General features: G+C 50.4%; 1 protein-coding gene across 3 annotated transcripts in view; it reads right to left on the bottom strand.

The window, feature by feature from the left end:
- NTNG2 (netrin G2) overlaps positions 1 to 10,820 on the bottom strand; it is a 46,244-nt gene extending 35,424 nt beyond the window's left edge. For 2 of the 3 annotated variants that reach the window (XM_069031504.1, XM_069031502.1), the window contains exons 1-2: positions 10,622 to 10,820; positions 6,996 to 8,094 (exon numbers count right to left, since the gene is read on the bottom strand). In XM_069031504.1, coding sequence (XP_068887605.1) covers positions 6,996 to 7,208 — 213 coding nt within the window. In that variant the 5' untranslated portion in view covers positions 7,209 to 8,094; positions 10,622 to 10,820. Of the gene's footprint in view, positions 1 to 6,995; positions 8,095 to 8,822; positions 8,888 to 10,621 lie in introns of those variants that run through there. The other variant, XM_069031503.1, reaches the window with a different exon arrangement.
- Positions 10,821 to 13,464: the final 2,644 nt, after the last annotated feature.

Genomic DNA, 13,464 nt, shown 5'->3' with positions numbered 1-13,464 from the left:
GGCAGGACGCAGAGCCCGGGGGTGGGAAAGGGGAGGGAGTGGAGGCTCTGCTGTGCTCCTCAAATGGAGGTGCAGATATTCCCCGGAGCCTTTGTGGAGGGGGCACAGTTGGGTGATGGGTACCACGCCAGCCTCTGATCAGGGCTCCTGCGTCTGCTGCATCAAGCACTCTGCCTTTGCTGCTGTGTGCAAAGCATTTGGCTGCTTTATGCTCTGTTTCAGGGGAACAATTCAGCAGGTGCCTGTGGGAGGTTTGGACTGAGTTGTGCCAGCCCAAAACGTGTCCTGGCTGTCCCTGAGGGCAGGACAGTGATCCTCCCCTTTGACAGGGCTCCCCAAACCTCCTGACTGGCAGCACTACAGAGCTGAAGCAGCTGACTCAGCCAGCAGATGGGGAGTTACAAACCCTTTGGCTGGGAGTAGAAACCAGTTGAATCTGTGCTAATTCTCCCTTTGGGACATGGAGGTGTCAAGGCAGGACTGGACACAGTGGTGGCAGCATCCATGTGGAGCTCAGCAGTGGGGGAGCAGAGACCCCACATTGCTTGTGCTGGATGTGCAGCAGCTTGGCAGAGGCTGGAGTGGTGGCACCGTGTGTGGAGCCCCTCAACAGAGGGGAGCAGAGGGAGGGGTGCTGCCTGAGAGGCTCCTGCATGGATGTGAGCCAGTGGGAGAGGTGGGAGCCGGCAGGAATGAGACCCAGCGTGGTGAGACCCAGCCTGGTGGCTCTGCAGTGCTGAGCTCCTGGGCCAGCAGCCCCGGCCAGGCCCCTCCTGTGGCTGGAGCCTGCCGGGGGATGGCTGAGAAATGCAGAAATCCACCCCGGAGCCAAAAGGCAGAGGTTCCCCTAAGCCTGGCCGTGTGTAGCACAGAGCAGATGTCAGAGGCACCGGTGCCAAACGCTGGAGCAAGGGCAGGGCAGTGGAGCAGGGGGGGAGCGGGGTCAGCGCTGCAGTGTGTCCCCTCTGGGCATGCTGGTGGCCCTGCCTGGAAGAGGGGGGATGAGTGGGAACCTCATGGGACATGTCTGAGGCTGCAGGGGCTGGCTCATCTATGTGGGGTGAAGGCTGCAAGTCCAAATTGCAGTTTGCCAGGGCTTTGCAGGCATTCGCTTCTCCCCAGAGACATCTCCAGAATGGTCACCCAGCAGTGCTGTGCGGTTTGGGGAGGAAAAAGCCTCTTTGGTGTTTTCTAGCACAGAAACCTGCGTTTTGTGTTGAACTACCTGAGTAACTGGGTCAGCTGAAGCTCCATGTCTCAAAAAACTGATGGTAAAAAGGTGGTTTGGGATCTGAAACTAAGGTTAGAACTGGACTTCCACTCAGGGAAACCAGAGCGTGGTAGCAGAGCACTCCTTCCAACTCAGGCAGGATTTTCTGTGGGGAGAACTCCTTTTAAAGTTTAGTGGAAAATCATATCTATGCTATAGAATACAATGCAAATTTTAAAATAATAAATAAGAAGGATTTCCCTGAACACCTCTGGCTTCAAAAATTGCCTGTAGAAACCTCTGGTAGCTGGAGCTGCTATATGAGTGTAAGGGCTGCTGTAAGATCTGCTCTCCCAGCTCTGACCACACTTCCAAGCAAGTCTTCAGTGTCCGTTCTCTTCTGCTTTTCCCATCTGGACACTGTTCCCTTTGAAGAGCAAAGCTTTTCTTAAAAGTAGTTTACTCTTTGAACACCTTCAAGGTGGGGGAAAACTTTCTGCTCACTGTACCAATTAAATCTGCTTGACAGCTTCATTTTTATCACCGTGCCTGTTCCATCAGCAAGTGGAAATGATCCTTGTTAGGGGAGTAGCATCCCACTTTACAACAAGATGAATCCCGAACTGGGCATTCAAGGAAATTGTTACAGGCTGTTGAGGGAAAATCCCGTTTGCTCAGCATTCTCTAATTTAAAGCTGAATTGTATTCTTTCATTTTTCTGTGAAGCCTTTCCTTTTAAAACACCAAAATGCTGCCGCACTCCGGAGTAGCCTCGGTGGCAGGAGAAGAGCAGTGTGTAATTTGCTGAGCAGCTAATAATGTACAACCCAAGGGTCTGGCCCCAAGGGCAAGGAGCCACTGATCCCGGCTTCAAACAGTGTCCTCTGCAGCAACCCTGATGCTGAGGAGTGATTAAGGGTGGGAACAGAACCAAAAGGCTCCAAGCTCTTTCTCCCACACTCAAAAGCAGTGTCACAACAGGTGCAAGGGGTGGATTGGGAAACGTTCCTCTAGGTGGAAATGGCAGCAAGTTGTCTTTTCCAGGCTTTCCTCAAAGGAAAGGGGAGCATTTTCCAGGTGTTATTTTAACATCCTGGAGGCTACGAGGGGGAAGAGGGGCTGTTGGCACTTTGCAGCTGTGAAAAGAAAGTCACATCTTTCCGTCCCTACAACCCTGCCCGGCGTGTCACAGGTGATTTGACAGCAGAGTGACTTCCTCGTGCTGCTGAATTTTGGCAGAAAGGCAAAGTGATCGTCCCCAGGGCCATATGGGTTCCACAATGAAGGGCAAAGGGGAGTTCCAACTTCTTCTGCTACGGCCAAGGATGGGTTTGCAACCAGCAGTGGGTAGCACTGATTTATTCAAGGAGGAGGGAGAATATCCGCTTTTCTTGGAAAGGATTTTCCATTGGACTTGTACACAGGCTCTGCTTAGCCCAAAGGATGTCCTTGAGCCCTAGGGCAGTCAAAAGGCTGAGAATACCTTGTGCTTTGCCCCCTGGTTATACTTGAGACAAGATAGAACTCTGGTGGGCTGGGAAAGGGCTGTGGGTTTCTGCTCAGGGTATCAGAAGGGATGAATCCATCCTTTAACCACCAGATCACGCTGCATCTTTAAAAATGCTTTTGGTAGAGCATTGCTGAAGCAACTCTTTTTCCTTTCTTCCTTTAAAAACTTTGGCTTTTCCCTTCTTATTTGAAAAACTTTTGGCTTTTAATCATCCCTAAACCCACAATCCCTGTTTGCACCTAAACAGGTGTATGAATATATGGCTGGGTAGAGTTGTATGAGATGGGCTAAGAATGCAGGGAAAAGGGTTCCTTAGCCCAAAGGTTTGTCTGCTTTTTCCAATTTTAGCACCGAGTCCACAGGAGAAATAGTCCTTTAGTACAAGCCTTATAACCACATGTCATTCAGAAAAGTTTAGCTAAGAATTAAACCAAACATCCAATTTGGCTGCATGTGTAATGAATAAATAAAGCCTTTTCCTTTCATGTACCTGTGCCAAAGTCAACAAGCTCTATTAGCTGATGAAACAATGCTGACGCCAAATAAAAATACCCCTGACCCATCAATATGGGCTGAGAGCTCGGCCCTGCATCAAAGAGTGTTGTCAGAAGAAGCAATACTGTCTCAACACCTTTGTGGGGGGAAAAGGCTCCCATTCCTGCAGCAAGGTGGGTTCCCTGTGCTCTCACTGGGATGCCAAGGAGCAGCAAAACCATCCCATAATGACCACGTGCTATGGACACCTCTCCTTGCTTCTGCTGGGATGATTTGGAAACCCCTTGAGCTGCAAACGTATTTGGAGCTGGGACTTTGGTGTTTGCTTGCTCCCCACTGCACGCCCCGTGTGTGAATTCCCCACAAAACCTGGGGAATTTTTATCCTGCGTGCGAAATGCTGACGCTTGAAACTCCCAAAGGTCCCTGCTCCGTATCAAAGAAGTGCTTCAGCATCTCAGAGTATCTCAGCACCTGGGAACAGCCTGCCAGCTGTGCCACCCTCCTCCTCCTGCCCAGGAGGGTGGGAAGATGAAGGAACACCACATCTCCCCTCTGTCCCATGTGGATGTGCAGCTTGGCCATTTCCCAGCTGTGCCTGCCCTGCAAACCCCTCTCCTCTGAAATCCACATCTCTGAAATCCACATTCATCTGCTCCGTGCCATGCCCTGTATGTGATCTTTGAAGTCTCACCACTCCCTCGACATCCTTGGTTAAAAGATCTGTTCCCTATTAGTCTTCAGTCACACTTTCAGTTTCATTCAGGCTTTTATTTACTTATCCATCTATCTTCCTGCTCCCACCACTCCCCCTGCCCTGACAGGAGGCAAAGTACAATTCATTTTTCAGGTGACCCTGCCACAAAGGCATTGACATGAATAGGAACAGGTTCAGAAACTGTGGAAAAAGCAAAACACTTGACTTTAATAAGCAGCAAAACGCTTCCCAATGAGAAGGAAGCAGCCAGATGTGACCAGAATTGCTACAAAACACAAAGGACGGTCCTCCAAATAATTCCTGCCATCTCTTGAAGCCTCCTCGTGCAGGAGTGTTGTGAGCACTGCTGGAGCTGTGGCAGGGCAGTGCGTGGTCCCGTGGGCTGTGCAGCCTCGCAGGACACACTCGCTGTCTGACAAGGTCCTGGCTGTCACCAGGACTCTGCTCCTCGCCTGCCCACAGCGCTGCCCTGCACAGGGATATGGTGCAGCTCATTCCTGTCTGGCTGCCTTGAGCATGGAGGGGTGTTTGTGTGTCTTTAGTTTTGATTGCAGCTGTCTGAGCAGGGCAGGAGCCCCGCTGGGCTGTGCTTAATTCTGAGTAACGCGAGTTTAACTGCACGGACAGTCCCCTGCTGTTTTGAAAGACACCTAAGAAAGCAATACAGTCACCGTAAGAACTTCTCTGCTGGAAAGCCAGGCTCCTATGAGAACCCACCTGTTACAAGGAAATAATTAAAACCTGAAGAGAAAGGATAACAGGACACCAAAAGGCACCTGAGCAGGTTGGCAGCGAGGAGCTGCTCCGGGTTTGTGCGAGCTGCTCGCCCTCCCCTCTCGCAGCGAGGCCCGGGGCTCGGAGCTTGTAACGATCCGTGGGCAGAGACATCGATTTTTGTCCAGCACTTCCTTAGTGCAGGGGGAGCAGAGCTCCACTCACATCCTCTGCGGGCACCGCTCCCTCTCCCTGCACGTCAATAGGTGTCAAGTCACCACCCAGCACCGGCAATGGAAGGGCCATTTCTTGCTGATTCCACTTTCCACTGACCATAAGGGGATGCTCAGCAGTAAGTGGCCACATGTCATTCTCGGTGATAGAGGCCATGAAAATTTACCTTGATGGCCTCCCAGCCCGCACCACTCCAGTCCTAAGGCTGGATTGGAGCCTGGATCTCTCCTGCAGCCACCTCCTGCTCTGTGCACTGAGTGCTGGGTGGGCTCCTTGCTCACCTCAGCAAGGCTGCTCTTCCTCTGCTTTGTTTTTATAACTCTTTAGTCCTCTGGAGAGAACAGCACTGGTGTAAGATGGGGGAGAAAGGGCCGTGAATACAGTGGGATTTCACAAACCTATCCCAAAAGAATCTAAAAAATACCTTGCAACATATTGTTCCTGTTCTTAGCCTGATTCTTCACCAGGGAATTGCTCAGGGACATTGCTGTGAGTGCTGGTTTCTGTTTTGGGAGGCAAGAGCCAGGCCAGGCTGGGGTGAGGCAGGGACAGGAAGGCAAATCCATGTTTTGCATTTGTGCAGCTCTCATTCACGGCTGTACACGGTGTTTGCAAGTGTTAGAGCACATGGCAGGCGTACGCTACAAGGAAATACTGCTGGTGCCCAGAATAGAAAGATTTCAGCTCAGTATTGACTGAATCAAGAGATGCAGAGAGCTGATTGCAGTTTGTGTCTTTTGCTTCCTTGGAGGTCAGTGGAGCATCCTTAACCAGAGAGGGTTTGCAAGGAGCTGCACTGAGTGTAGTGGAAGGGTTCAATCTGGTGTTCTCCTTTTAATCCTTCTGCAGTCAGTCAGATAAATGGAAATACAGACTGACCCATCAATAGTTAACGGTTTTATTTGCAACCTTGGACTTAATCTTTCTTTTCAAATGATCTTTTAAAAGGAAAAGTTGCTACTTATCTGGAATTAGTGGAAATGTCTTCCCTGGTACTAGTGAGAGCCCTGAGGCTGGAGGGAACTGGGTAACTACTGGCAGCATGTTCTGATGGTCATAAATGTCTGGCATTCCTTGGTGTCAAAGAACATTTTTCTCTTCGATTTTCAAGAGGTGCCCTGAGCTGTCTGGGCCCAGGGTATTTATTTGGTGGCAAACTGAGGCATGGGGTAGCACTGGCAATAGAAAATGGGACTCCCTGCACTGATTTAGAGGGAGAACTCCCCTTCTTGTTATAATAAAACTCTATAAAATAAACTCTTTTAGAAGACACTCCTTGTCCAGTGCTCAACCCAGTGGAAACCCTGCCAGCATGGGCTGGCTTGGTGTCTGTCCCTTAAATGTGTGCTTGGACCACTCCTGGGGGACCTTTGGGAGGGGGCATTACTGTTTTGCTCTTTGCTTTGACCCCTGAACTCTTTAACAATGTAAAGCCTTGTGAATTATAAATCAAATGTTCCTGCTGAGCTTTGTGGTGCACGGAATGAAATGCAATGATTAATATTTAAGAGAAAATAAGTTAAAGATTTTAACTACAAGGGCAAATGTCTGTCCACAGAGCCCTTTCATGTGGAGCCTAGAAGAGAGGGAGAACCACATTTTCAGGGGCTTTAGTGAAATTTGTGGCTGTCAGACCAACTGCCAGAGCTGTGGGTGTGCAGGGGCCAAACTACCCCACTGCCCTGCCCTTCGCTCTGCCTCGAACTGAGACCACGCACCCATATCCTATAAAATCCCAGTGCTGGAGCAGCCCTTTGGGATGGGACTGGCGAGCACACCCCACACGCTTTAGCAAGTAGAGGAGCAGCTCACGTTGTGTTGCTTGCAGGGGCAGGGCTTTTCCAAAATCCAGACCTTATCTGGGACTCGTTCAGCCCTCCCTGGCTCCTCCTCACCCTCCCCTCAGCATGCCAGCACCATCCCTGCTGCAGGGCTGGCACAGCACCGGCATGGGCAGAGTGCCTTCTCCCCTCTTTGCAGACTGAGAGCTCCAGGCAGTGGCCACTGTGGCCACCCTGACCCAGAATGTCCTGACAGTGGCACCTGGGCTGGACACTGCCTCCAGCCACCAGCAGAGTCTGTTCTAAGCCAGCAAATAAGGAGGGAAACACTTACATGGGTGCAGAACCTCTCTGGAGGGTCCCCACAGGTGATTCCTGCCGGGTCCACCCGCACGGTCACGTAATCCTTCATCCGCATGGCCTTGGGCTGACAAGCATAGAACTCCCATGATGGGCCATCGTCCGTGGTCACCCAGGACTTGCAAATGTCATACTGTCCCATGGCCAAGGGGACACAGTGCACGAGGAGAGCAGCCAGGTAGAGCATGGCAGCTGCGGCCAAGCGCGGGATCCCTGGGCGAGGGCAGTGCCGAGAGTCCCGAGGAAGGCAGCTACTGGGCTAGGGGTGGCTCTCGGGATCAGCATGGAAACTCCTCATCTAAAAATGCTCCAGTCGAAGGAGATCCAGACAGGAACAGGGATGATCCCACTCTGCACGCTGTATCTGGATGTGGAAAGTTCCTCTCGGCATGGAAGCCAACTTTGCAATTCACTTGATTGGGAAAGTTTTGGCCAGAGTTGCTGATCAGTGGTCAAAAATCTTCCTTAACCTCATTTTTCCCCCTTTTATTGTACGAAAGGTCTTCCAAATCAGCATGAAAATATCTAGAGGTGACTCCAGTCAATCAATACAAAGATCAAGTTCTGAGTTGCTGATGAAATTTGATAGGAGTAAATTGGAGAGGCCGTGAGATGGTGCTGGATCAGGTTTTCCTCAACCTTCTGGTCTGCTCCAAATGCCTCGCTGTGGAAAGTGCCTTAACCTGTGTCTGCCTTAATTATTGGGGTGTTTGAACATAGCACATAAAATAAATAGAGCATCTGGTCATGAGTACAACTCTGACAAGAGAGACTGCTTGGAGCTAAAATTCCTTTTTCCCCGATGGATGGTCGTGTCAGCGTGAACAGGTCAGGTGCCCAGATGCACGGTGGTCCCAGCAGGTGCTGGGTGGTCACTGGGGTGACTGGGGCAGGGCTGGCCTTGGCTTCTCCCACTGCGTCCTGTGGTGGTGGCGAGGATTCCTGCCCCACTCTGCCTTCTGGCGACGGAGCACCAAGTTCCCAAAGCCTTCAGCTGCAAGCCATGGGGCTACCTGAGGTCTCCTCTCTCTTTCATGGTCAGGGCAAAGGCAGAGCTCATCAGCAGGAGGGACCTGCAAGAAATTGGAAGACAAATTAGGTGGGAGCGAGAGGGGACAGTTGGAGCAAGAGGACTTGTACGACAGGGGTCCCTCAGGAGGCAGAGCCCTCAGCTGGGCTTTCCAAGCCACCAGACAGGTTTTTGTATCAGGGAGATATACAACTTTAATAAAGAGCAATCCATAGTAAGATGCTTATGGCTTTTCTGCTGTCTGGGAGAAGGGAAGGAGCGCTGCCCAATTTAAGGTATCTGCTTTGCAACAGCAGCTGGACAGCAGGAGCTTTAATGGGTCTTCAAATAATATCAAGAAGCAGCTATGGGTCATTAGAAGATGGGGAATATGCAGACACAGAGTAGGGATAGACAGACAAATTGATAGTCCTAAAAAGATAAGCAAATAAATAAGACAGCTGGGGAGACAGATACATTGTCCAGCATCCCCACATATGATTTATCTGAACAATAACATTTAATAAAAAACAATTTAAAGTCCTAATAACATTTAGGTTCACCTAATACAAAGAGCAATGACCTTCCCAGTATTCATTTCAGGTTAGAACAACATTTCTGCAATTTTGTTGTCTTTCCAGTAGAGCTATAAAAATTGTAAGTAATTACAAAACAAAATGACAAAGAACCGAAGCGGGGAGGGGGAAAAAGTCAAACTCTCTCTCAGCATTAGATTCAGGAGGGAGAGCTCATCCGAGAAGGTGGAGGCACATACCCAGAACAGAAATTTACCTTTGGATTATTCCCTCTCTATTTGTTTCCCCAACTTTTCTTCCACAATTGAGGCATGTCTGCTCCAACAGCATGCTTAGCGTTTGCTTTCTCATGAAGCTCAGTTACTAAAGCTCAGAAACTCCAGGTTAACAGATGCATTGATCCGTGTTCGGAGGCTTCACACCGCTCTGCTACCATCTCCATTTCCCCCCTTTTTGCTCGAAAGATTGCCGATTGAGATGAATGAGTTCAGAAAAGAGAAGCTGTCTCTCATGCTTCATTGCCAGCTCTCAACGAAGAGCCTGTTATAGCTGCGTTGGACCTGAATAAACTCCCAGAAAAAGAATAGACTGGCTGCTATTTTTATATTATGAGTAAATGTAGTAAAAATAATAAGCCAGTGTGACACAGTGTTTATAAGTCCTACTTACATCAGAGCTGTCTTTTCAGTTATAACAAGTCAGTTCCTAATTATTACATCAAACTGGTCACTGCCAAGTGCCTGATGACAGTGGAGAGTGAGAGACTCCGCTATTGTGTAGAAAACAAGCAGGGTAGTTTTAATGAGGACTCCAGTGCTGTTAAGTTTATGGATCTATTTTCATAGCCTCAACAATTATATCTTGCACTTGAATGGCTGTCAGGGAGAAACCCAGGTAGAAAGGATCTATAATATCTATTAGTGTCTTGTTATGCTGGCTAAATGTCACGGATTCCCAGGGAAATGAACATTTGCTGGGAAAAATGCATTTACTGTCAGTCCATCAGCCAGGCAAGCAGGTTTGGGGTGAAGTCTGTGGCTCAACACTTACTTAGCCAGTCCAGTCCCTTTGCAGTTGGAGTGTTGCTCTGGAATGAGCCAACATACTGCAAACGGGGCAGAGAGGCTCCCCAAATTAAAGGTTTCACCCTGTTTGATTTGGTTTGATTCTCAGACAATAAATCTTCACCTGATATTATTAAGAAACTGGAGTTCATGGGAACAAATAGAATCGATGCTCTTTGTTCTCTTTGAAGAGTACTCAGCACTCACTGGGGACTGATAGCCAGAGTATTAAAAACACAAAATTAGATTGTGTCTTGGCTTAGCTGGCTCCAGTTTTTTTTCTTATTATTGGATTAACACCCTATTGAAATAAAGGGACAACGCTGAGCAACAACTGAGCTGCTCTCGGATTAAGAGCAGAAAGTAAACTCAAGGAAGGAGTTTTTAATTTTCTCTCAGAAGTGTTGCTCTCCCCACGAACTCTTCGCTCTCCCCCCGCTCTCATGGAGCGGGAGTTGTTCTCTTTCCCACGCTGACCATCCCTTCCCCGCGCCCTGGACAGCGAAGTTGGGGACACCCGCGGGGGGACGGGAGCCCGAACCCCGCGATAACGCTGCGCGGCTCCCAGCTGAAAACCTGTAAATCGCACTCGCATTCCACCTCTCTCCCTGATGGATTCGCGGTTCCCGGCAAAACCCGATGCCGCTCCCGCTCCGCCCCATCCTCCCCGGTTTCTTTTACACTAAAGGACTTTGGGGGGGCTGCACGGACCGGGGAGGGAATCGGCGGGGCGGGGGGAGCCGGTGCCCCCGGGCTGGGGGAGCCCCCCGGCTTCCCAAACTCCGAAGTGGGAAAATAAACCCCATCCCGCGGCGGGGAGACGGGGATGTTCTGGGGAGGGGGACAGAGAGCGGGACACCCCAGGAAAGCGTGGGAACAACTTGGGAGGCGCGGGGGGACCCGCAGCGTTCGGGGCTGGGGCAGATGCCGGCGCTGCCCGCCCCCCCTCCGCCCCCGCTTTCCCCCCATCCCCGGCGCTGCGGGTCCTTACCGGGAGGGAGCTCTGCGGCGCGGGGCTCCCGGCGGAGCAGCGAACTTCGGGGCCGGGGGAACCCCCAAAACACACCCTCCAGCCCAGCCCTGCCCTGCCCTGCCCAGCCCAGCCCAGCGCGGAGGGCAGGCGCTGCGCCGCCGGCCCCCAAGGGCAGATGGCCGGGGGAGCTTTGTGCAATCCCGGCTCCCCTCGCAAGTTAATGCCGAGGCTGAAATCCCTTTTGCTCTCACTTTCAATCACAATCGGAGCTTTTATCTCCGTGCCTGATCCCGGCTGCGTAACTTCCTCTGTGCAGCTTTAGCACACACCATCCCACCGGCGGCAATGGGCTTCTTAAAGGTGCAGGAGGAAATGCAGGGGGGGGAGGAGGAGGAGGGAGGGAAAACCACCCGAGGAAGAGGAGGCTGCGAGCGGGAGCCTTCAGCCCCGGCGGCCCCGCGGCTCCCGGTGCAGCATCCGCGCCGTCCCGCTGCCCCCGGTTGGATAACGGCAGCCGGGAATGCCGCTCCTCGGGGCTTCTCTTTTATTTTTTTCCTTTAAGAGCTTAAAAAAAAAAAAAATTAAAATCATGAGCTCATGTTTGTTCGAGAGAAAAAAAAAAAAAAATCTCCAGTCACGAGGGTTTCCCCACACGTGTAAGTGCTCGCTTGGTGTGCCCTGAATATTTTGGGGAGGCTTCTGCTGGCGAAGATGCTGTAAATGAGGCTGCGTGCGTGTGTGTTGGGGGAAGAGGGGGTGGTTGGAATTAATAGGATAAACAAAGCAGGAACTCGGAGATGGGGAAATCAGATGGCAGGGAAATGCTTGATACTGGTGGGATTGTGCTATGAGATTTAACCGAACCAGGCTGTGCTTTGGAAAGGGGGGGGATGAACATGTTGGGCTGTAAGGTGTGACAGCACCTTCCAGCACGGGGCTGGAGAAACAGCTGGGGTTGCTTAGGTCAGCCCTGTGGTGTCCGTGCTGAGGGGCAGAGGAGGCTCCAGCTGTACATAAGGTGCATACAACTGTGCCAAGTAAAGGTCCAAGTTTTCCCTGCACCAGGCAGCTGCTGAAGACAGAATTCCTGAGCAGTGACAGGTTTTTGACACGTGGATAAATGACAGTTCATGGATAAACGACAGTTCATTTATGGGGAGGAAAACCAAGGAATCACCGCTGCATCCTATGTATATGACCACCAAAAAATGAGTGCTCCTTCCTAACCATGAATTCAATAATTTGTAATCCAGAAAATGTGTTGTCCATCTTACAGGTGGTTTGAACCTCATGAACTCAGTATTTTGTTACATGGTTTCCTTTCACCCATTGCCCTGAGATCTCTGTGTGGGCTCTCCCATGCAAGAATCCCTGGAAAACACACGATTCATCCTGCAACCAGACAGAGGTGATTTAGAGCTCTTCTGGGAAACGTTTCCCATATTCTGGAGCGTGAGATTTATGAAATGCTGGAATTGTGTCTTGACTGTGGCCCAGCCTAAATGCGATGCTGATGCACAGGGTGGTCTTTACCTGCAAGGATGTCTTTGATTCAGGCTCGGTTTCCACTCCAGGACACGGTCTGATACTTTCCACATGGTAACTTCTTCTGTAAACACTTATTCTACAGCAGCAGTAAAACTTAAGTGATAAGCACTGGCTGGGAATCCAGGGCTGGCTAATATTCCTGGATTTCACGTTGTGCCTTTAGGTCTGCTCTGTAGTAATGACTCCCCTGGAAATTCCCCACGTCTCACTTATTACTTCTTTATTAGTTATTATGGTACAGTAACAGGATAAAAAGGAGTTGGTATTTCATTTTCATTCCCCCTAATAGCCACGGCAAAGACCAAGCGGTGTGCTGATTATTGACATCAGAGTTAAGTGATATGCACGCATCATTAGGTTTCAATTGGAAAGAATAACAGCACAGTGTGAGTCGTCACACTTCTAAACTCCGTGGCATTTAAGGAAAAACCAAAGTCGTTTTTCACAGCCCTGCAAGCTCAAAAGATCAGAAGCTGGCAATAATACTTGTATAGACACAGGTAAAAGGCGCTAGCTCCAGGCAAAGCACCGGAATTAACTAATGAGCGTAACCCCCTGGAGAGGCCGGCAGCAGCTGTGGGGCTTGTCCAAGGTTACACAGCAATTCAGGAGACCCAGGAGCAGGCTTGGAGGATGGGAAATCACCCAGCTCCTGGCAGGTCTGGCTCCGAAGGTCCTGATGCTGGGAAGGAGAGGGATTGTCTGTGGCCCTCACAGAGCCGGGAGCCTGAAAGAAGCGACAAAGCGGTGGCAGTGGTGCTGTCACAGGCAGGAGGCAATGGGGAAGAGTTGGAGTCATTGTTTAATTTTAGACTATTTGCATTCTTTTACCCAAGCACATTTTGCAAATACCTAATGTTGGGTACAGTTTTCTTCTGGATGAAATTTCTGTAAGGAGGAAAAATGGATGTGTTTTTCCTCGAGGGGACAGCTGTGCTCCCTCCCTCGTGCCGAGCGCTACCTCCTCACACGAGGAGAACGTGGTTGAAAATCAATGGGTCTGCATGGAGATTTAATTACTCCAGCATAGGCAGGGGTGGAGAATAAGGCCCTTAATATTTAATACAGCCTCTGCTCCCAGAGGGATCCCCAGGGCTCAAGGGCCAAATGTAAGCCCATTAAAATCAGGTGTAATTCTACTGACATATGCGGGCTCGCACCTGTTTATACCAGGGCTATCTCTGGCTCCCTAAATCTAAATGGCAAATGGTGCTTTTGACATGCGTGGAAGAAGAGGGAAGTGTTTTCCGACTTGGGATGATAGAGGATGTACTGAAACAACAGAAGGCCAACGTGACACCTCGCAGTCCCCG

Source organism: Aphelocoma coerulescens, chromosome 17 (assembly GCF_041296385.1).
Source record: "Aphelocoma coerulescens isolate FSJ_1873_10779 chromosome 17, UR_Acoe_1.0, whole genome shotgun sequence".
Taxonomy (NCBI): domain Eukaryota; kingdom Metazoa; phylum Chordata; class Aves; order Passeriformes; family Corvidae; genus Aphelocoma; species Aphelocoma coerulescens.
This window is presented reverse-complemented; position numbering and strand designations above follow the sequence as displayed.